Raw genomic sequence first — 22,084 nt, forward strand, 5'->3', positions numbered from 1 at the left:
GGGGCTGAGGATGAAACAGCAGGTCCGCTGTCCACTCAGAAGTGCCCTTCTGTAATGAAATTTATGTTCAATGGACGTCTTTGTGGGCTAAGGATACAAATCCCTTGCATGCTTTTCCTTTCAGGGAGCAGAACCAGTTGAGAAAGAAACACAGGATTGGATAGGGAACGAGGTTTCACCTTTAAAAGTAAATCAGGGAGTTCCCGTTGTAGCTCAGCAGAAACAAATCTGACTAGCATCCATGGGGACACAGGTTCAATCCCTGGCCTCGCTCAGTGGGTTAAGGATCCAGCATTGCTGTGAGCTGTGGTGTAGGTCACAGATGTGGCTCAGATCCGGCGTTGCTGTGGCTGTGACATCGGTTGGCGGCTACAGCTTCTATTTGACCCCTAGGCTGGGAACCTCCATATGCTGCAGATGCCGCCCTAAAAAGACAATCAATCAATCAATCAGTGTAAAACTGAAATGGAGACGGTGGCTTGCTAATATGCCCCTGTCTTGAAACCTACACGTGAAGACCCCCCTGGGGGCAGAGGGTGTGGGTCACCCTCCAGGGCCACTCTTGGAGGAGGCCGAGAACCCAAGACAGTGTGGCCACATGAGTTCATTAACTGCCCAGCAGAGGAGCGTGGTCCAGTGGGCGTCCCATCTCCCCTGACTCACCAAATACTCCCCTCTCTACGGGAAGAGGGAACGAAGATAGATAGGCCACAGCTTCTCCCCCAGGATTTCCGAGACAGATGAGGTTTTGATTTTATGACCCTGTGTGGAGAGGTGCAAAGCGGGGAGAAATGATTTTCTTTACAGGATGAGAATCCAGAAGCAGCTTTGTATTTAAATACTACCTAACAAGGCTGCTTAGAAGCCAAGGCTGTGTGCACCTATCTCCATTGTACTGTCAAGGCCTCCTGGCTCATAGTAGGTGACTGACAGATGGATGGATGGGTGGATGGATGGATGGGTAGAGTCCCTGTAAGTGACCAGAAAGTCTGGCTTTATTGGTGGACAAGCTTCCTCCTCTACCATTTGTGCCTTGAAGTGATCTTTCTTTTACCTATGAGCTTTCCCCAGCAAAAAGGAGGAAGAAATAAGAATTCCCTTGGTATTGACCTGTCTAATTTAGGTCTTGCTTTCATGCCCGAATCTGTCTTTCTCTGCAAGCCTTCTGGGTCTGGCAGAGCTAGACTATATGTTTGCTTTGAGAGTGAAGAGCCCGTGGAGGACTTTCCTGGTACTGGGCTTCACCGGGGAAGCACATGCTAGTTAATTCCATCTCCTTTGCTTCAGTCTCTTGCTCACAAATGCCAGATGCATGTGCACACACACACACACTCCCTTTTAACTTAGATTTGCTTCATCTCGTATTCAGAGTGTCTTAACGAGTCTGCAGAACGGGATGCGTGATTGGAGGGGAGGCACCACGCCAGCCTGGAAATAGCTGCCTCTTAAACAGGTGCAAAGGTGCTCGAGATGCCTCCATTCTGATCCGTTCTCTTCAGAGGCGGCGTGTGGCAGTCTAAATCCAGCTCCTCCAGTTTTAACCGTGTACAGTCTGGAGTGAGTTCTCTTTCTCAGCCTCGGCTTCTTCCTCCATGTCATGGGCTCTGACCCAATCTTATGGGGGCTGATGGAGGATTCCCGCAGCGCCAAGCACAGCAAATGCTGACTCCACGTGGCCTATGGTTGGGTGAAGCATTGCCCAGGTGCCAAGAATAACCTTGGTGTGAATTAATGGATCCGGTTTCCCTCGATAACAGAATGGACTTCAGGGCAGGAAGAACAACTTAAGGTGGGGAAACGGTTTAGGGGACATTGGGGAAAGAAGGGGTGAGGTCCTGGCAAGACACAGGGACTTAAGCTCTTCCTGGAACCTCCCACGTGGCTGACTGTGCCTGACCTGCTCTTCTCCTGTCCACTCCAGGCTGGACGGCCGCTCCTCCTGCTATGATGCCTGGGCAGATCCCGGACCCTTCCGTGACTGCGGGCTCTCTGCCAGGGCTCGGCCCCCTGACTGGACTCCCCAGCTCGGCTCTGACCACGGAGGAGCTGAAATACGCCGACATCCGCAACATTGGGGCCATGATTGCCCCTTTGCACTTCCTGGAGGTGAAACTGGGCAAGAGGCCCCAGCCCGTGAAGAGTGAGGTGAGCAAGCCTTGATCCCCCAGGCAGAGCCCAGGGCTAGGATTTCTGGGTGAGTGGCCCAGGTCCAGCCCTAAACTTGCTGCGTCACCTAAGGGATGTTGTTTAACAGGGGGTCTGAGGACCAGGCGCATCCATGTCACCAGGTGGTTTGTTGGAAATGCAGAATCTGGGGCCCCACCCCAGACCTTCTGAATCAGAATCTGCATTTTAACAAGCCACCTGGGAAATGCCTGGTCTTGTTAATGTTGGAGAAGCGCTGGGCACGCTGAATCTGTCTCTGGTTCTTCGGGGGCAAGGGGAGAGTCATTAGTAATAAAAATATTGAGTAATCATATTTGGCTATCTCTTTGGGGTGTTGGAAGGATCAGGAAGATGATGGAAATATGCATGTGCTTTGAAAGTATATAAGGCGACGCTAATATTGGGTTATCTTTAAAAATTTCAGGCCAGAGTTCCCGTTGTGGCTCAGCGGGTTAAGAACCTGACTGATATCCGTGAGGAGGTGGGTTCGATCCCTGGCCTCGCTCAGTGGGTTAAGGATCCAGCGTTGCCACGAGCTGTGGTGTGGCTCAGATCTGGCATTGCTGTGGCTGTGGTGTAGGCTGGCAGCTGCTGCTCTGATTTGACCCCTAGCCTGGGAACTTCAATATGCCGTGGGTGTGGCTGTAAAATGAAAAAAAAAATTTTTTTTTCAGGCCAGAGCTGAAAGCAGGAACTTGGAGGAGGGCTCCCTTCTCAGGGCGTGGGCTCCCTTCCCAAGCCGCCACCAGAGCTGGGCCTGGTCTCTGTCACCCAGCATCATCTGCCTGAGCTGATGTTTGCAGAGGACCCACACGTGGGGCATGCCCCCCAAGGGTCGCTTGCAGCAGCTTCAGCTCTCAAGGGCCTTGCTTGTAGAAGAGTCGCTTTTCCCTGGGGACTGGTGAGACGCAGAAGTCCCAGTGCAAAGTCCCAGTGTGTGGGCGAGCCTCAGGGCTAGGCACGCCCTCCCTCCCCCAGTCACTTCCCCAGGGCTGGCGATTTGTCCAAAGGCCTGCCCCAGTAAGGTCCCCAGCAGGGCTATTTCTTCAGGGGTGGGACAATATAGCTGCCCACCTGGAGGGGAGAAGGGGTGGACATTGGGAGCTGGAGAGGTGGCTGGGCCAGGAGGGCTGGGGGGAGGCAGCTGAGAATCAGGTGCAGGGCGTGTTCACAGGCGAAGCTGCAGCCAGAGGGGGGCCAGTAGGATGGAGCTCGCAAGGCTGGACATTCCAGAGAGAGAGGGACTTTGAGGGGAGAGCGGTGTCTGGGTACCGGCAGGGGAGTGTGGGCAGTTACGTCGCTCCGCCTCTGCCCTTCTTCTCCCCATAAGCACCATAAAAATTGCACAGAAGGGCTGCTGGGGGCTGGGCTGGGGGTGGCACCCGGGCCGTTGGTGGGCTGGATGTGGCTCTCGGATGTGTTTTGTTTGGCCTGTGCAGTGTTTAAAAGAAGCTTGAACCAACATTTCACTTGAAAATTTGGATTTTAATCTTTCCTTACAAAATGGGACGATCTGGCCACACCATACCCCGTGCTGGCAGGGCCACGGCTACCTGGAAGTGAAGGGACCCACTTCCCTTCTTTCCTCTCTGCAGTCTCCTGCAGGCCCCCCACCCCTCCCTGCTAGTCTTGATTTTGCTTTGCTCACACTGTCGGGTGGTGCTTTGGTGGCCACCAGCTGCCTTCATGTACCTTGGACTGCCTGGGCCCTCCCGTAGACACGCGTGCTGCCCGCACCTGGGTTAGGCGCCTGCTAAAGGCTTGATTGCAAGATGAGGGCTGCCGGGAACTATATTCTTCTGAATCCATTGTGTAAATCAGCGGGCAGTGGATAGCACGGCCTTGCTGGCTGGCGTGTTCTTTTCTTTATGGAGAGCCCTTGTTTTGGGTCTTTTGCTCTTTTGCCTCCTGAACTTGAAAGCATCTGTGGCTGGGTCCTTCCACTGTATTTAAAACCATTTAAAACCAGTAGCTGAGCAATTTTACTGGGGTGCTGAGCCTATGGAGCTGATGGAGAGCCAAGCGCCTTGGTCAGGGGGCTGGCCCAGAGGGGAATCGCCTGGTGGCCGGGGCTGAGTTACCCCTGCTGCCCTTCACAAAAGGCTCTGGAGGTGCGGGCCAGTTTCCTTCTTCCCTCCCTCCCTCCCTTTTTCTTCCTTCCTTTCTTTCTCTCTTTCTTTTCTTTCCCTCCCTCTCACGCGCACCCTCTCTCCCTCTCTCCTCCCTTCCTTCTCTCTTTCCTTCCTTCCCTCCTTCTTTCTTTGGAAAAGACCTTTATCTGGATTGGGTATTTTTACATTTCACAGCCTCCCCCAGATTGGTGGCATATGCCCTGTACCTGACGGTGACGTGCTGTCCTCACAGGCACCCACAAGCACGCACCATCCAGGCTGTGAAAATAACAAGCCGTTTTTAGGGCGTATTTGCATGTCCTCTCCTGCGCTGTCAGACTGCAGCGTTGCGGGGGCGACAAGGCAGATGGAGCTGAGTGGAGGGTGCTGGCGTGCAGTGAGGCCAGCCCTGCCCTGGGAGCTGACATCCAGGGCTCTAGGTCAGACCCAAGGTGGTGGAGGGGCTCATTCTGAAAGCACCTGAAAACTAAAGGGGGTTGGGAGACAGACTTGCAGCTGGAGAACCTTATGTCCCGAAGATTTATTTGCATATGGCAAACTGCCTTTGATGGATTTTCACATTGGCATTTTGGACTAGTAAAAGTTTCTCGAATAACAATAAGGTACGAGCTCACATTTATTAAGCATTTAATATGTAGCAGGCGCCGTGTGAAATGCTTCACATGTCAGATCTCATTTATTCCCTACCCGATCCTGGTGTCCGGGTTCCCCCTGTTTTAAGGAGGAGGAATTTGACGACCAGAGGGGAGGTGGTCGGGTCATTCAGGGTCACACGGCTGGAAGCGGGCAGAGCTGGGCCCTACACGGGGGTGATGGGCGGCTGTCATAGCAGAGAACACCAGGCACGGTGCTGGCCACTCTCTGGGAAGCATCTCATTGAACTCGCGCAAGAACCCTTTCGAGTCATTATTATTACTGTTGTTATTGTTGTGCCCACATTACGGATGAGGTCAACGAGACTTGGGGACCTCCAAGGTCACGCAGCTGGGAAACGAGCCCGGAAGTCTGACTTTGCAGCCAAAGCTTTAACCTTAGGCTACGCTGCCTCCTGTGCTCTCTGCCTGCCTTCCAGGCTGCTAATCAGTGCTCTTTTGGGCTGGGGAGGCGAGATGAACGTGGCCCCAGAATGCTCCATCATTTTGATGACCTGGCCTGATGAGCGCTGAGCCCAGCAGTTCTGCAGCCATATCATCTCCCAGGCCCCCAGAGAGAGACGGGCCAAGCCACTGTGCAGGCAGCTCTGTCCCAGCTGGTTCTTGACCGGCCTGCCTTGGAGAGGCCAGCAGCCTTTTGGGCCACAGCCAAACCCACGAAGCAGTGGGGCGAAAGAAAATCGGAGGAATTAAGTTAAAGGACAGGTTTGGTAAAGGAGAAAGGGTTTTGTGCTGCTGTTGTGTTTATTATATGGTTGAGACATCAGGCGAAACCCTTTGGGTACCAGTTGCTGGCCTGCAGACCATTTGCCCAGCAGGTGCTTGCTAAGACCTACCATGTGCCAGACCCTGGGAGCTGAACTTTAAATGAGGTAGATAAACCTGCCTTCTCTTGGACTGTGGATTGGAGGGGGGACATCCAAAAATAAGCAAATTCATGTACAGTATCAAAGGCCAGGTTGTGGTGAGTATTGTGAAGAAAAACTAAGCAGACCAAGTCGATGGGAAGGGCTGGCTGGGGAATCTGGGCATGTCATATTCTGGTTTATGGGGTTTTTTAGATCCGACGTTTCTCTCTTACCTCTTCGTTCTTCTTCCCTTTCCAATATTCCTTTTTAAGACACCTTTGCTCTCTGGTTTCTCCAGTGCTTTCCTGCCTCCCTTCATATTTTGTCTGCAGCCCTTTAAAGCTGGCCTCCGCTGCCACCAATCATTCTCTATTGTCCTGGGGATCTCGGCCCTTGCCCGCAGGTCATCTCTGAGTGGGCTGCTGCGGTTGCAGTGGCCACACCCTGCCTCTGGGCCTGGAATGCATTTCCAGTAGTGGGGGAGGGAGGCCAGATGCCCACCTTTGTGTGTGACAAACACACACACACACCACCAAGCACTTCACAACGTGCTAGATGGGATCCCTCCCCCTCCGTGCTACGCTATAGTGCTCTTGAAGGGACTCAAGTTCAAGGGAGGTTAGCCTGGATGACCTTTTAAGAAAGAAAGAGGTTGCAAACTGTCATTCCACGGGCAAGAGTCAGCCTACAGATGAATCTTGTTTGGCCCTCACTGTGTGGGGTTTTTTTTTTCTTCTTTTTCTTTTTTTTTTTTTTTAATTGAATGAATTGCTATATTTAAAAGTCAGGAAATGCAGACTTTTTGGTTTCTTTTAAAAACCCAGCCTATCTGGCCACTCTAGGCCCACACCCTTAAAGGCACTGAGAAGCTGGAGCTGGGCAGCTGGCACTCATGGTATTGGCATGTGGGCCTCAGTTCTCCACAGTCCCCACTACTCCCTGTTGCCTTCCACCCAGCCCACTTCATGCTATCTGTGTCACCAGCAAGCTTTTGAGTTTGTGTCCTGTGTTTAGGTCCCAAGGACCAGGACTACATCTTACATTCCTTTTTACTCCCACCAGATGGTGGCCAGTGCCTGGCCTGTAGACTGTTTCACACACACCTGTTGCCTGGGACATTGATTAGCTGTGTCAACTTGGCACGTCACTTAAACTTTCTAGCCCTTGAGTTCTTTATCGCCCAATTCTCACCTCCAAACATCGGTCCATTTGTGTTTCTATTTCTGAACAGAGGTGACTTCAGGCAGAAGACAAGTGGACACAGTGGTTGAAAAATCAAACCAACCTGTCTCAAACCTGACTGATCATCAAAGCTATTTGGGGAGTTCCCTGGTGGCTCAGCAGGTTAAGGATCCAGCATTGTCACTGCTGTGGCTCTGGTCATGGGTTTGATCCCTGGCCTGGCACCTTCCACATGCTGTGGGTGGGGTCGCAAAGAAACAAACAAAAAGTATTTGGAAATGTCCCTATGCATTCATATTTCCAGGCCCAACCTTGGGCCTCAGAGAGTCCCTTGGGGCAGGGTCCAGGGATTCTGTGTATTTAGTGGACCCAGCTACATTTGGGAGCCTGACTTTGTTTGTACTCCTCAGGCTCTTCTGATCCCTATCAGGGAGCACTCTGAGGGGCTCCCCTTCCAGAAGGAGCATGTGCCTTCCATGGTAGGCTGTCTCTCCAGCACATACCCCGTGGGGTGACTGGATTCTGGCCCCCATCATCTCTGGAGCAGGAGAGGACACTTAACTGTTTGTGGATCTCCCCAAATGACACTGGTCACTTCCCCACTTCTCCAGGGAGCCTTACGGGACATTGAGAAGGTTTTCATCATTGGAAGGCGTGGGTCTAGGAATCCATGGACCACAGGGTGGCCTTGGAAGGTGTGCTCGCTCGCAGTTTGCTCACCAAAAAGACCAAAGTGTTCATCCATGTGTAGGCTGAGCATAAAACGTTGCCCCATACCAGCTGATGTGCTGCGTAAATGTTGGTGTAAGCATGCTTGTGTTTTTAGTGATTGAAAACATAAAGGCAGCCCCACTGACATTTTTTTAGCAAGCCTTGCATAATTGGTTTTTAATTTGTGGCTCTTTGGAATAGCATTGGCCTTCGTCCCTCTGACTCAGATGCTTTTTCTGTCTCATACTTGCTTGGCACAGAAATCCAATCTGTCCCTTCTTGGAATAGAATCTCCCAGCTCATCGCTGAAATCCTGAATTTCCATTTTAGTTTGGTTACTTTGTTAGCACATTTTCAAAAGCTGTTAGCTTTTTTTTTTTTTTTTTTTCCCAAGTAGTTTAATTTGAGGGTAACTGAGTGATAGCCAAAGGCAGCTCTGCATGAGTTCGACTTTGACCCTATGGTACTGAGTCTTATTTGATATCATATCCGGAGCCTTACAAGGGTTCTGAATCTCTTATTTAACATCATAGGTTGGTCACACCCATTGTTGTCCTAGCACAGGTGGGGGTGGGGACATGCCTGGAACTGTATGTTCATAGCAGGAAATCAAATACTTCTAAAAATTTCAGGGAGTCCTGTGCAGCCTAGTGGATCTCTGCCTTGAGAAGGGGGTAATAACAGTGCCTACTTTCTAGTGTTGCTGCGATGAGTAAATGAACTTATGCAGGCAGAGAAGGGCTTCACATAATGCCTGGCACTTGATAAGATACTCAATGAAAGTAAGATAGAATGGCGATTACTTTTCAAATGTGTTGATCAGGCAAGTTAGTTTTTATAATTGACTCAAAAACTCTTCCTCGGGCTTTCATTTGCTTGCGGTATTTTGCCCCGGGAGGTGGTGCGTGGCTTGAGTGTTTGGAGGTGTCCTGGGGTCCCGGGAGCAGGGCACCACCTTGGCTTCCTAACCAGACGGGCTGCTTCTGGGGCGTAGGAAGAGCTCTGGGCTTGGGTTCAAGCGTCTGTGTTCAAAATCCGGCTCCATCGCCCACTCCCTGTATGACCTTGGACGAGTCAGCTGGTCTTTCTGAGCTCAGTTTCCTCAGCTGCAAAAGGAGGGGACTAGAACTCACGGCATTTTCGCACGAGGGTGAAGCGAGGCACTGGGTGTAAAGATAACTACAGTGCATCTCGCCTGTATATCATCCTTACTGGGGACGGAGTCCACTGGCAGCGAATCACACTGCAACTCCCGACAGCGCTGGCCTTTCTAATGCCTTGTATCTGACCTAGGTTTCAGGGAAGCAAGCAGCCCTTCCTGTTCCTGGTTGTTGATGTAGTTTAGATGCAGCCGGAGATTTAGTTACCAACTGTGAATGAAAAGGCCCTTCAACCCTCTGGTTCCCACTAAGCTGCCCTGGGTGACCTCTTATCTTGTTTCCTGTGGTGTTAAGGGCCTTGCTGGATTCCCATGAATCCTCAGTATTTTTAGCAGCCCTGTGAAGTGGCCTCTTCTACCAGTGCTGGTCATCACGGTATCTTCGGGCCCACTGGCACTATGGACTCAGAGCTGGGAAACTGAGTCCTCTCGTGGGTCCTCCTCTGGCTGAACAGCTCTGGAGCCAGCCAAATTCCTTTCCCCTCTACTGGGCCCCAAAGACATAAGACAACTTGAGCTTGGAGCTCGGAGACCTAGAAGGGCCTTGGGGCAGATTCAGGCAGGCTGCAGAGATACTTGGAGTGAGGTCAGTGGGCCTCTGCTGGGTTTAGCAACTCCACGAGCCTGTGCACATCCTGCCCTGTGCGGGGCCCATGACCTGCTCTGCTCTTTGGCAACAGGCCCCCCCTTTACTAAGTCCAGTGCATGTGTGTGTCCTGGGTGACCAGCTCCTCCACAGTTTGCTTCCATGGCCCTTCTTGTCCCTGCCACTCCCCAAACCAGCACCAATAAGAAACCGTGGCTCTTTGGAAGCCATGTAGCCAAGCAGGACTGGTGCATTGGAACGGCCTGGCTCTGGATAGGCTACTAGACAGTGGAGCTTCACCTTCCTCCCTTGCAAAAATGGGGGGAGGGACAGAGGACCCCCATCTCACAACATATATAAAAAGTAGTGCAAAATGGATCAAAGACCTACTATAGAGCAAAACCCACAAAAGTCTTAGAACAGCCACAAATCTTTGTGACTTTGGATTAGACACGGCACCAAAAATCCAAGCAACAAAAAATAAGTTGGACATTATCAAAATTAAAAACTGTCAGGGGTCAAAGGACAAAAAATGCAAAGACAGTCCACAGACAGTGTTTCTGTCAAATATAGATCTGATAAAGCCTCTGTATCTAGAATATATAAAGAATTATTACAACTATAGTAAAAAAAAAAAGTCTGATTTAAAAATGGACAAAGCATCTAAATGCACATTTTTTGAAGAAGAAGATATATGAATGGGTAAAAAGCACATAAAACATCATTAACCATCAGAGAAATGCACATCGAAACCACAATGAAACACTGCTCCACATCCACTAGAATAACTACAATAAAAAGGACAGATGATGACAAGTATGAGTAAGGATGTGGAGAAATTATAATCCTCATATCCTGCTGTTGGGAATGTAAAATGCTGCAGACACTTTGGAAAATAGTCTGCCGTTTCCTCAGATGGCTAAACATAGCGTTTCCATACGACCCAGCAATTTCACTCCTAGGTATACAACTGAGAGAAATGAAAACATATGTCCACACAGAAACTTGTACAGGAATGTTCCTACTATTTCAAAAGTGGGAACAACCCAGTTGATGAGTAGCTAAACAAAATATGCTGTATCCGTACAATGGAATATTATTTGGCCATAAAAAGGAATAAAGTACATGCGATGACATGGATGAACTTTGAAAACATCATGTTAAGTGAAAGAAGCCACTCACAAAAGCCCACGTATTATATATTTCCATTGATATGAAAGGTCCGGAATAGGCAAATCTATAGGGTCAAGGAGGAGAATCAGCTCCCTGGTGCCTAGGGCTGCAGGGGGAGATGGGAGAAGTTGGAGGTGATGGCTAAGGGTATGGAGTTTCTTTTAGGGGTGATGCAAATGCTCTAAAATTCATTGTGCTGATGGTTGCACAACTTTGTGAATATACACAAAGCTGTTGAGTTGTGTGCTTGAAGTGGGGCACTGTTCAGCATGTGTGAATTTTATCTCAATAAAGCTCTTGTAAAAATGGGCAAGAGTAATAGCTACCTCACCCATATAGGGAGGATTAAAAGGGGTAATGTATATAAATCCACTAGCATGTATTTGTGCTCTGGAATTAGTGATTAAAACCCCTTTTTAGGAGTTCCTGTTGTGGTACAGTGGAAACAAATCTGACTAATATTCATGAGGACACGGGTTCCATTCCTGGCTTTGCTCAGTGCGTCGGCAATATGTTGTTGCCATGAGCTGTGTGGTGTGGGCTCGGATCCCGTGTTGCTGTGGCTGTGGTGAAGGCCAGCAGCTGTAGCTCTGATTCGACCCCTAGCCTGGGAACTTCCATATGCGGCTAGTGCAGCCCTGGGTGGGGGCGGAAAGCAAAAACAAAACAAAACAAAAACCCCTTTTGGCCAACCTGTGAAGGAGCCAGGGTCTAGTTAGGGGTGTTTGCTCCTCTTTTCCTTCTGCTGTTCGTAGCCATCTAGAGGCAGTGGAAGCAGCCTGGTAGGGTTTTGTATGGAACTTGGGAGGAAATAGGGAGAAATCCTGGTTACTCATTAGAGTCCTCTGGAGTGTGTTTTAAAAATATGGATACACAGTCTAGAGATTCTGGGTCAGTTGGTCTGGGTGGGGCCGACAGGTGGTTCTAATCTGCAGCCACCAGTTGGAAGCTGTGGTACAGTGTAAACTGGCCCAGGTCTTTGACAGGTTGAGGACATTTGCCTTCAGGACAGAAGGATTACACGAGCCGTGCACTTTAGGGTTTGCAAACTGCTTTTGTAGAGATTATCTCCTTTGATCTGTTCAAAAACCTTGTGAGGTAGGTGTTTTTAGCACCATTAATTGTTAGGGAACAGAAGCTCAGAGAGATTAAGTAACTTGCCAGGGTCTCATGTTTATTTTTATTTGTATTTATTTATTACTATTATTATTATTGTTTTGACTGCATTTGCGGGATGTGGAAATTCCCAGGCTGGGGATCAAACCCATGCCACAGCAGCAGCTGCAATCCCTGCACTGATAACACTGGATCCCTAACCCGCTGAGCCATCAGGGAACTCTGAGGTCTCATTTTTAAAGCAGTTTTATCTAATTTCTTTTTAATGCAAGTTCCATACACATGCTCATATCTATTAGCTATCAAATCTAAAACTCTGGAGAGCACTGCCAAGGTGACATCTGGTGCTAGGTTAATCTATTTTGCATAGATTTCAGAACAAAGCTCTTTCTGCCGCTTCCCTTTAACTGATGAGCTCTAGAGAGTGCAAGGCAAGCTGAAAGAACATTATTTACACATACATGTGTATATGTATATACATCTATGACGTGTAACCGTTTGAACATACACACCGTTTGTAACTACTGATCTGTGCGTGCAAGGAAAAGAGAAGACAGGAATAATTTGGATGCCGAAGCTGTCAGAAACTTGCAGCTGTCCTCCATAACCTCTGAGTTAAAGGTTTTGCATCCATCACAGCTCATCTTAATGTACCCATTGAATGACTATAGTAAGTATATGATGGGATTTGAGACCCTTAGGAAAATGCCACCTTTATCTATTAGGTATGTTGTGGTATCCTTTGAACAAGGCACTTCTGCTGAGAAACCTATCTGAAATTCATTGGTTTGTGTTGGTCCTACTCGAAGTTGCCTGTGCAGACTAGCTGGCATCTGGGAACATGCGAGAAGCACAGCCTCTTGGGTCCTCCCTGAAACCCACTGAAGCAACCTCTCCAGAGAGGGGAGCTCCCAACTCTGTGATGTCCTGAGGCCTCCCATGGGTTCTGATGCTCTCTGAATGTTCAAAACAACTGAATGTCTCCTCCAGCCCTGACTGTTGGCAATGATTCTCTCTGAGAATAGCTACCAGGGTCTAAAGTCACATTTTCCTCCTATCTCAGGCTTCCGGGAGGGACCCACAGCCGTCAGGTATTCATTAATGTGTGTGGTTCCTGAGCCTGTGTCAGGCAAGCCTGCTCTCTGAGTCAGCAAACACCTTTGCATTTTCAAACCAGTTATTTCCAGGTCTTGATGCTCCCTGCCAGCAGCCCACAACCTCAGGGACTTCCCAATGAATTAAGCTGCCGAGCTTGTCAATAGGCCTGCTCCTTTGTCGTTTTAGAAGGGAGAATCAGATGAACTGTTCTGATGCCACAGGAGCCCCCATGTGCTGTATCTGGCCTGGAGTTCTCAGCAGCTCTGGTCTGAAACCTGGGGCGGGGGAATGGGGGCGGGGGTGTCTGTGCCCCGCCCCCATCTGTCTGGGTTCTGTGAAGCCCCTCCTTCCCTCCTCTATGAACTGGAACTGCAACATTTCACAGCATAAATCACTCAGGGTAAAATCGCCCTTCCATCCTCCAGGTCCCGCAGCCCCGGTCGTGAGTGTCTTTCACCGTGTCAGCTGGGTGGGATTTTTATGAGCTGGCGTTCCATTCCCTCGAAGTAGAGGTCGCCGATCTGCTGGGCAATTTGTCTGTTATCTGTGCCTTGTGCCTGAAAGAAACTGGCTGAAATCTGTATTTTTGCTGCACACTCTGCATACAGATGAAACAGGACTGCGTTGGTGGAGAATAATTAAGCCAAGGACCTTGTTTTTCACCTTCATGATGAAAGACAGAGGACTTCCAAGGCTTTAATCGGATGATGGCTCTTGAAATGTTCTACTTCGGCCAACTCGGGACTTTCAGAACAGCACTGTTCATAAATATTCTTTGCAACAACTGCATTTTCATTTAATTATAGACAGTTATTTTGCAGGAGCTCTCGTCTCTGTGTTTTGTTTTGTTTTGTTTGGGGGGGGCTGGTGTAATCAAGGCCCGTAGACTACTTGTTGTTGCTGCTGCTGTTAAAGACCCAGTTTCAACTGTATGATTAACTCTTTTTGAGAAAAAAGTGGGTTTTCCCCTGCCAGATGTATTCTGCTTTTTACCAGTCTTTTGGAGGCGGAGAGACTCTTGTGGGGCCACTATTTTTCTCCTTTTCTCATCTTTTGAAGTCAGTGTCAGTTGGGTAAGAAAATTGATTGATTGCCTAGTGGGAACCCAAACCTCCCTAAACCATAAGTATGAAATGGGCCTGAAATAGACATACTTCCACAAAAAAGAGCCACCATTCTTCAAATAGCTCTTGTCCGCAAAAGGATTTCCCGGCAACCATTGTTCCTTTTCTCTTCGGTGTTAGGTTTCTGCCCGTGCCAAGGTGATTTTCCCCTCTGTCTCCCGGCCTCTACTTGACTTTTGCAGTAACAGTGTTTGCTCTGCCCTCAGCGGGACCTTCCGGAGATGGGTGCCACCCTGCCCAGCCGGCTTTTTCAGGCTTTGTTCCAAATACAATGCTGCCTTTGCTTAGCCGTGGAAACGCTGTTCTCCACTGCCTTCTGAGAGAATGGCCCTTTCCTAGTCTGCATATAAAGCAGCCCCGGGCCTCAGCAGTCTATTGTTGCTTGGGTCCTCTTCACCCAGAACGTTTTTCCTGAGGGTGGTGGGGGGTGGTGGTCGGGAGGGGACCGGGGTCGGGAGATGCTTCCTCTTGCTGAGAGGTGAGGCGCAAGGGAAGTCATTTGGATGGATCCTTGTGGCTCTGATGCCCAGCAGCAAGAGTAGGGGAGCGCTTTCTATTTATGAAGGATGATGTCCCCTGCTTCTTCCCAGAAAGCAGGGCTGTTCTGGTTGGCATTACTGCTGTCTAATGCAGAGACCCGGGAGTAACCCTTCCTTGAGCTTGAGGTCCCAGGCCTGCGGATGCAGCAGGAATCAAAGATGTCCAGGTCTTCTTAAGTCCAGAACCTCAGGATGGAGCGTGGTTTACAGCCCTGCCCTTCCCCATGGTCTCCTGCAGAGGCCCAGTTGTGCCAACTGCAGATTGCTGAGCAATCGCCCGTCCACCTGCGCGCGCCTCCCGCCAGGAGAGCTGAGTGCATCGGCTTGGCAGGAGGAGAGCTCGCCTCTGCCCGCTCCTGTTCAGAGCCCTCACCCGGTGGTTGGCTGCACTTGACACTTTGAGTGAGTGCGGTGTCCAGTGTGTGGGTTTGCTCATAGGTGAATGTATTGGGTGACAGCCTGGCATGGAGGCCCATTGGAAAGGGCACTGGCCCAGGACTCAGGAATCCTGGGTTCTTGTCCAGGTCACCAGCTCTGTGTGTAGTGGGCCTCCCTTTAGCAAACATTTATTGAGTGCTGTTGATGGCCATAAATGCTATAAGGTGCTGGGCACACAAAAAGTCAACAAGACATGGACTTTGCCCTCCTGGAGCTCTCTGCTAATGCAGGCGGAAACTGAGGCTAGAATACAGCACAGTAGGGGCAGGATAAACCCCTAGTTCTGTGGGAGCCCAGAGCAGAAGGAGACCTCCCGGCCTTGGAGGGGTTGAGAATCAGGAGGGACTTCCTGTAGGAGGTGATGCTTGCGCTGAATGTACAGCATAAGAGTAAGCCAAGGGGACGGCAGAGGCAGGAGGCTAAGGAAGTGCAGGGCAGTGCGGGAACGTGGCTTGTAGTATAGGGATAGATGAGAGGTGAGAACAGAGCATGTGAAAGTTCCCAGGCCAGAGATCAAACCCAGGCCACAGAAGTGACCTGAGCCACTGAGCAGTGTCAACCTAGCCACCAGGGAACTCCAAAGAGCTTCAGGGTCCCCTGAAAGCCAATAACTGGACCAGAGTTGCACTTTAGAATGTTCCCCCCAAAGGCTGGGATGGAGGAAGATGGTGGTGTGAGACAGAGAGACAGAGAGAGACAGAGAGAGACAGAGAGAAGGGAGAGACCTGGAGTGTGGCCGGGGGGCTGGAGACGGGGGAGCATCTCTGAGGAGGATTTCGGATGTCAGATTGGATGGCCTGTCTGGTCAAATTGGAGATGAGGGGAGGGGCCCATGAGGGGCGAGGCCTGAGTTTCTACCTCCAGGGACAGGGTGGGCAGGTGGCCAACGCTGTAGAGAATAGAGATAAGTCACCAAATGAGGATTAAGACTTCGAGGGGCTCAGGGACTTCTAGATTGAACGTCTAGCTGGCAGCGGGGGTTCTGATCTGAAAATAAAGATATGGGTTGGCATTCGAGTAGAGGTGGTGTCGAAACCACACGATGAAAACAGTGACCTGTGGGCGGTGCATATAGGGGTCGGTCCTAGGTGACAGACAGAAAAGGTCAGAGAAGGGGGAGGACAGCCGCAGTCAGTGTTGGGCATCCAGGGCAGAGAGAATTTCAGAAAGAGGGAGCAGTGCATAGGCAGGTGGAGCCAGGAGGCCGGGGGACTGACCCACAGTGTCCTTTGGACTCGTCTGGGAAGACCCAGGCCCTGCCCCCAGCTTGGGTGGGGTTTGGGGAGCTCCTGGTCCAGCCCCCCGTTTGTGATGTAAGGGTCCCTGTCTTTCCCCAGCTTGGCGACCTTGGGCAGATGCTTCGCCTGGCTTCCTCAAGTGGAAAATGAGGTCCTTGGCACCCATCCTGCAGAGGGCTTTGAGTGTTAGAGGAAGTGGGAGCCGCTGTGTTTGTTAAAGAAGAGCCACAGGCCAGGAGATGAGCCGACTGGCCCAAGGTCATGGAGAAGGGCAGCGTGGTGACCAGCCCCGCCAGGCTCTGTTGCTTGCCAGGGGTCATAACTGAGCAGCCCACGGTGGGGGCAGCCCGCAGATGTGTTTTGTTTGGCTCACATGGCGTTCTTTTCAAAATGGGATTCGTGGCCAACATTAAAAATGGGGACATTTTACCTCTTAACTCATATTTTCAGCGAGTCTTGAAAACTTGGATGTTTCAGTCACACGGAGGGTGCACCGCCGTGGGGCCAGTCGGTGTGTCCCCTCTGGGGGCCGCAGCCCCGTCCAGCCCTCCTTCCTCACTAGCTTTTACTTGCTTGGCCCCTGGGGTGACTTGAGTTTGCAACTCCGGCCCTTTGACCATTTGTCTTGAATTTTCTCGTACAGCCCTGCCCACTGCTCACTGAAACTGTCCAATCTTTCATAGCTGAGGTCCAGACCTCGGGCGTTTGCAGTGAGAGGGCCTGGCCAGAGAAGAGGGGAGAGAGAGGAGCTCAGCCCAACAGCCCAGCCCTGGGGGAGATGCTGGGGGGGTGGGGGGAGGGCCTGGCCCCTGCGGGCTGCGGGGGGTCAGCAAGGGTGTTGGACCAGGGCCCCTGGGGTTGCCTCATTCCTCCCCGCGGGGGTGGGAGGAGGCGGCAGGGGTGGCTGGCCCAGCCCGATGGCCTGGCTGAGGTCTTGCCCCCACTACTCTTTGTTGATGCTGGGGGGTAGGGTGGGGGGGGCAGGGGAGTGGGAAGGGACCGCAGCCCCTGGCTCAGAGCAGCCGTGTTTATGTGGGAGAATGTCTGGTATGTTTGGTATCTGGGTGTTTACTTCCCAGGGTGCTTGCGGGCCCCGGGTGTTGAAATGTGGCTCCTCCATGCGGGGAGGAGGCCCCCTGTGTGCCTGGTCAGGGCGAGATTTGGAGGCTGTAGGGCAGTCACTCCAGGCCCGCACACCGACAGCTCCTGTGCCCTGAAGCCCCCCCTCTCCCTGGGCACCTACCCCCCAGGTCTCCATTTATGCCAGATTCTGCCTGTGCGGGAGGCTGGCTGGGCTCCAGGCAGGCAGCACTGTCGTGGCCGCCCTGCCTCACCTGGAAAGAGTGGCAGGGAAGCTGACATTTTCAGAACCCTTCCTGTGTCCCCAAGCCCTGGGCTGGACCACCATCGGTCCTCACCACAACCCACTGCAGCGGAGCCTTGGGGTGAAGGGCAGAGGCTCAGAGAGGCCAAGCGACTTGCCCAGGAGCCACAGCAGAGCTGCTGGGGGTGAGGGTGGGGGTGTGTGGGGGGGACTCAGGCCTCTCAGATCGCAAAGCTCATGCTGACAGCCCTGAAGCCCTGGATCTCAGATAAGCCAGTTTCTCTCTGCCTGTGAGTCAGTTCTTAGTTTGAGATAAGCCTTTCCGAACGTCGCTGCTTTGCTTAGTGCTGGTGGTTTGATTTTTTTTTTTCTTCTTCTCTATTTCTGTTTGTCACCTGCTTTATTGCTCTCTTCTCTATTGCTTCGTCCATGCGAGGGTTTCTATATTTGCCGTGCCCGGGGTTAAAAAGTGTCATTGCTCTTTCTCATCCTGTCTCTTTGTGGGCCCTGCAAGATACATATTTGGAAATGCTTATGAAATGTCAGAATTCAAAATCACGTCTGGGGGACTGTTGCCACCATGTGAGAGCCACGTGGCTGGCAGACGGGGCCTGAGAAACATGACGGGGGGGGGGGAGGGGCAGGCCCCCCCTTCCTCTGAACCGTGGGGCTTTCATGCTACACGTTCAGTGTGAATTGTGCAAGAAATATTTTGTATTCAAAAGCACCCAGGTAGGAAAAAACAGAAAGGTCATCGCCCTCAGAGCCAGCTGCTTCTGCTGCTGCTTTATGGTCGGGTTGCCAGGGTGGAGCTGGAGTTGGGTGGCGCTTGTGACCCAGACCACCTGTCTTTTCAGAAGCAGGAGGTGCTCAGGCCAAGGGGCCAAAAGACCGGGATTTGAAGCTGTCACTGACCTTTTGGGCAGCCCTGATATCCTTAGTGTCTTCATCTGTGAAATTGAGGAAGAGGATAAGACTGTTCTAGATGGTTTACGGAGACCATTTAACACCCCAGGAATCCTCAGCCTTGGGATTTGGTACCTACTGAGGGGACCCACCTGTTTGCTAAAGGGCTCTCCTGCATCCGGGCTCTGCCACTTTCCAGGCTGTTCCAGAAGCATTGTTCCTGGGTGGATTTTCTCCTCTGGAGTCCTGGGGACCACCTCCTGCATCTCCCGATTTCACAAGGGTGGGACCCTGGTGTCCCAGACACCTTTCAGTAGCAAGAGGCAGAAATCTCTAATTCCCTTCAGGCCAAAGGAGGAATTTTCGGGATAGATTCGGGTGTCTCCATCACAGGCCCCGAGGAGACAAGGGCAGCCAGGCCTCTCCAGGGATGGTATCGGGAAGACTAAGATAGTTTCTTTCTGTCTACTATCTGTCCCTCTGTCTGTCTATACCATCAGACTCTGGCCATGTCCCTGGGTTTCTCCCTCTGTGACTCTGCCTCGTCTCCTCTGTCTCTCTCTACCCCTCTTTGTCTCTCTGGGTGCCTCTGTCTCTTTCCTCTCCATCTCTGTCTTGACCTTTCTCTGTCTGGAGCCCCCTCTATCTCCCTGGGCCTGGACAGGGTGTGGCAAGCCCGATGCCCAGGGCACGACCCTTAAGGAGGCACTGGCCCTCCGGTGCTGACCTTGCCTTAGCACGAGCCCCAGTGTGCGTGCCTCCTTAAATGTGTGCCCTGGGCACCTGGCTTGCTGCACCCTGTCCAGGCCCAGCTTCTCTTTCTGCCATGAGTTCCCCCTTCTTTGTCTGACTCGCTCCTGCAGCCCAGTGTGTTTCTCTCTTGCCACCCGGTCTCATCTCCACACATCAGCAGCCTGATTTTTCTGCTTCTCTGGGTTGAAATTGGCGACTCCATCCTGCCTGCTCCCCAGTCCAGCAGTTCAGTTGCAACTGTCCAGGCAGTGACTACAGCCCAGCTCAGGGTAGCGGCTCACACCTCGTCAGAGCCTCTGTGACCAGGGCCTAGGGAACAGCTTCTCTGAGGGGGAGGGGCTGCTCAACCTGAGGGCCTCCTTGGCTGTGGACCCCCAAGTCTGTCCCCCAGAGTGGCGTAGGGCCCCCTCACTGCCAGAACACAGTCAGCCTTGTTGCCGGTCTCCCTGGGAACTGGGGAGACGCAGAGCCAGAACCCAGCTTGAGAAACCAGAATGGTGTGCTTGTCCCACCCGCCTGCCCCCATCTCCTGGTTTTTAAATGTCTTGAGGCTCAAGCTGCCTCCTCCTCAAACATGCTGGATCTTCCAGCTGTATCTGCAGAAAAAAGCATCATCTCCCATGTGGGGTTCCGGTTTTAGATGTTGGAGCTGTGCGCCGTGAAAACACTCCTGTCTCTCACCCACGCGGGACCAAATGCTTTAGAGAATCGGGGGAACATCAGGAAGGAGGCAGCAGCCTTGACTTGGGATGAAAGAGGCCTGGAGGGGCTTGGGGGCAGCCTCCCCCAGCTCCAGTCAGAGGGCAGACCATGAAGACCCCCACAAGAGGAGCCGCGGTTCGCCCCAGGGGGGACTGCAGAAGCCAAGGGCCCTGCCCAACTCCCGTCTTAATTCCAGCAAGACCTCGGCATCTGTTTTCGGTGTGTCCTCTGGGAGGCTCTTAACCAGCAGCAGAGGGATTTGGGGGAGATGCAACACAGTTTCAAGGTGAAAGTGTAGCAGGGGGGCTTTGGGGCCATTTCTTGTCTTATTGGGAGATGTGAGCCCAGGCAGGACACAGGGCTGGAAAGGCCCAGGATGGACTTAAAGCCAGACTTTCGGGGTCTGCTTGGGACCTGTGCAGACCTGCCACAGCCATCAGCAGACTGCACCCTGTATCTTGACTCTATCTTGGGCCCTTGTGCTTCTGCTAAAGGCAGCACCCAGTCCCCAAGCTTTGCTGGCCTCTGGCAAACAGAGCTTTCCCTGGCCAAGAAAGCTCCTTATAAGCACTGGAGAAAAGGTTAGGCAGATGCAAATACAGGCAGTAAATTCCATTTAGAAGTATAGAATCCAAGCCTGTAAGCATCGTTCTCTTGACTCTTTTATTCTGTTCATTCATTTGATTGACATTGGCTGCGCCCCTCCTAAGTGTCCTGATCTATGCCAGGTACTGGCGATGCCCAGGTCCCCCATCCTCCAGATTAGCGGGGAAGACAGCTTCCCTCATAAGCAGAGACTAAGGATGGGGCATGATAGAGACTCTTACACTGGGGAACTCCAAGTGCTGTAGCAGCACAGCAAAAGCAGTTCATTCTATTTGGGGAGTCAAAGGGGCTTCCTGGAGGAGGTGACATTTGCTCTTGAAGGTTGGAGGAGTTTATAAGTGGGGAAAGAGGGTCATTGCAGGAGGGCTTGGATGGCTTCGAGAAGGGTGAGACTTTGAAGTAGAGGGTGATGGCAGGAGGGCACTGACATGGCTGCAGAGGGCTGGGACAGCCCTCACCTGGCTGTCACACTGGCCCGGTTGATCTCTCAAACTTCCAGGACTGAACTGCTTGCATCTGCTGCTAGAGTAGCTTCTGTGGGCCCCAACTTTATTTTTCTTTCTTTCTTTCTTTCTTTTTTTTTTTTTTTGTCTTTTCAGGGCCTCACCCGCAGCATATGGAAATTCCCAGGCTAGGGGTTGAATCAGAGCTGTAGCCGCCAGTCTACACCACAGCCACCGCAACGCAGGATCCGAGCCACGTCTGCGATCTACACTAGAGCTCACGGCAACACTGTATCCTCAACCCACTGAGCAAGGCCAGGGATGGAACCTGCTGTGTCCTCATGGATGCTAGTCAGATTCATTTCCGCTGAGCCACGACGGGAGCTCCGGTCCCCAACTTTTTGTAGGATGAGGCCCTGCCCAGGAGCAGGGTGGGGAGCTGGGTCTCGGAGGACAGAGGTTGTGTCTCCTAGGAATCGGTGGCTCTGCCAGAAGCGCGGGCTTGCTACAGGGAGGGGCCTGAGGCCCTATGAGCCCGGCAGGGCCCAGGTTGCACACATCACCTTGGCAGTTTGTGGGCAAACCCTCTGGGCCGAGGGGAGATTGCACTGCCAGCCGCTTCCTCCAGTTCCTTCCCTCTGCCTGTCGTCACGGTTACCTCGGCCTTGTTGGGGGTGAGGTAGAGGTTGGGCGGAATCAACTTTGTCCGGGTTTCTATTTCCCCAGATGCGGTCAGCCAGAGGAGCTGTCACTTCTGGTTCTGTTTCAAAGGAGGCCAAGGGGCTGGGAGGTGCTTGGGTGCGGCCGTGTTGACAAGGCGCCTCGCCAGCCAGCCTCCCAGGCAGGGTGGGAGGGGGTCAGGGAGACGCTCTGGGTGGTGGAGGAGAGGAAGGGGCGGCCCTGCCAGGGCCTGGGCTGAGGGCCGTGGGGGCTGGTCTCCGGCCCAGGCCCTGGGTCCTGAGCTCCCGGAGCATGCCGGGAGTGCAGGCAGAGAGGCTGTTTACTTTCCTGGCCTGAAGCCCTTTCGGCTGAGACCTTGTTCCAGGCCTCGGGCTGCCAGCAGCACCCCCACGGGCTCCAGAAGTGAGAGAGTTGGCAAGCCCAGGGCAACCCAACGGCTTCTCCAGCGGCCTCGGACTCCAGGCCGTTGCAGCCCGGCTGGTCCTGTGTGTCCTCCAGATTGTCCT

The 22,084-nt window shown here is 52.1% G+C and overlaps 1 protein-coding gene across 4 annotated transcripts in view; it reads left to right on the forward strand.

Annotated features, from left to right (window-relative positions):
• Positions 1-22,084, forward strand: part of JDP2 (Jun dimerization protein 2) — a 41,421-nt gene that overhangs the window by 9,126 nt on the left and 10,211 nt on the right. For all 4 annotated transcript variants that reach the window (XM_021099535.2, XM_021099533.2, XM_021099534.2 and 1 more), the window contains exon 2: positions 1,922-2,145. In XM_021099535.2, coding sequence (XP_020955194.1) covers positions 1,945-2,145 — 201 coding nt within the window. In that variant the 5' untranslated portion in view covers positions 1,922-1,944. The remainder of the gene's footprint in view (positions 1-1,921; positions 2,146-22,084) is intronic.

Source organism: Sus scrofa, chromosome 7 (assembly GCF_054392235.1).
Source record: "Sus scrofa isolate SSC_HxYL_T2T_F1_AM1 chromosome 7, Sscrofa_HxYL_maternal_Yorkshire_Landrace_v2.0, whole genome shotgun sequence".
In the NCBI taxonomy this organism is placed as follows: domain Eukaryota; kingdom Metazoa; phylum Chordata; class Mammalia; order Artiodactyla; family Suidae; genus Sus; species Sus scrofa.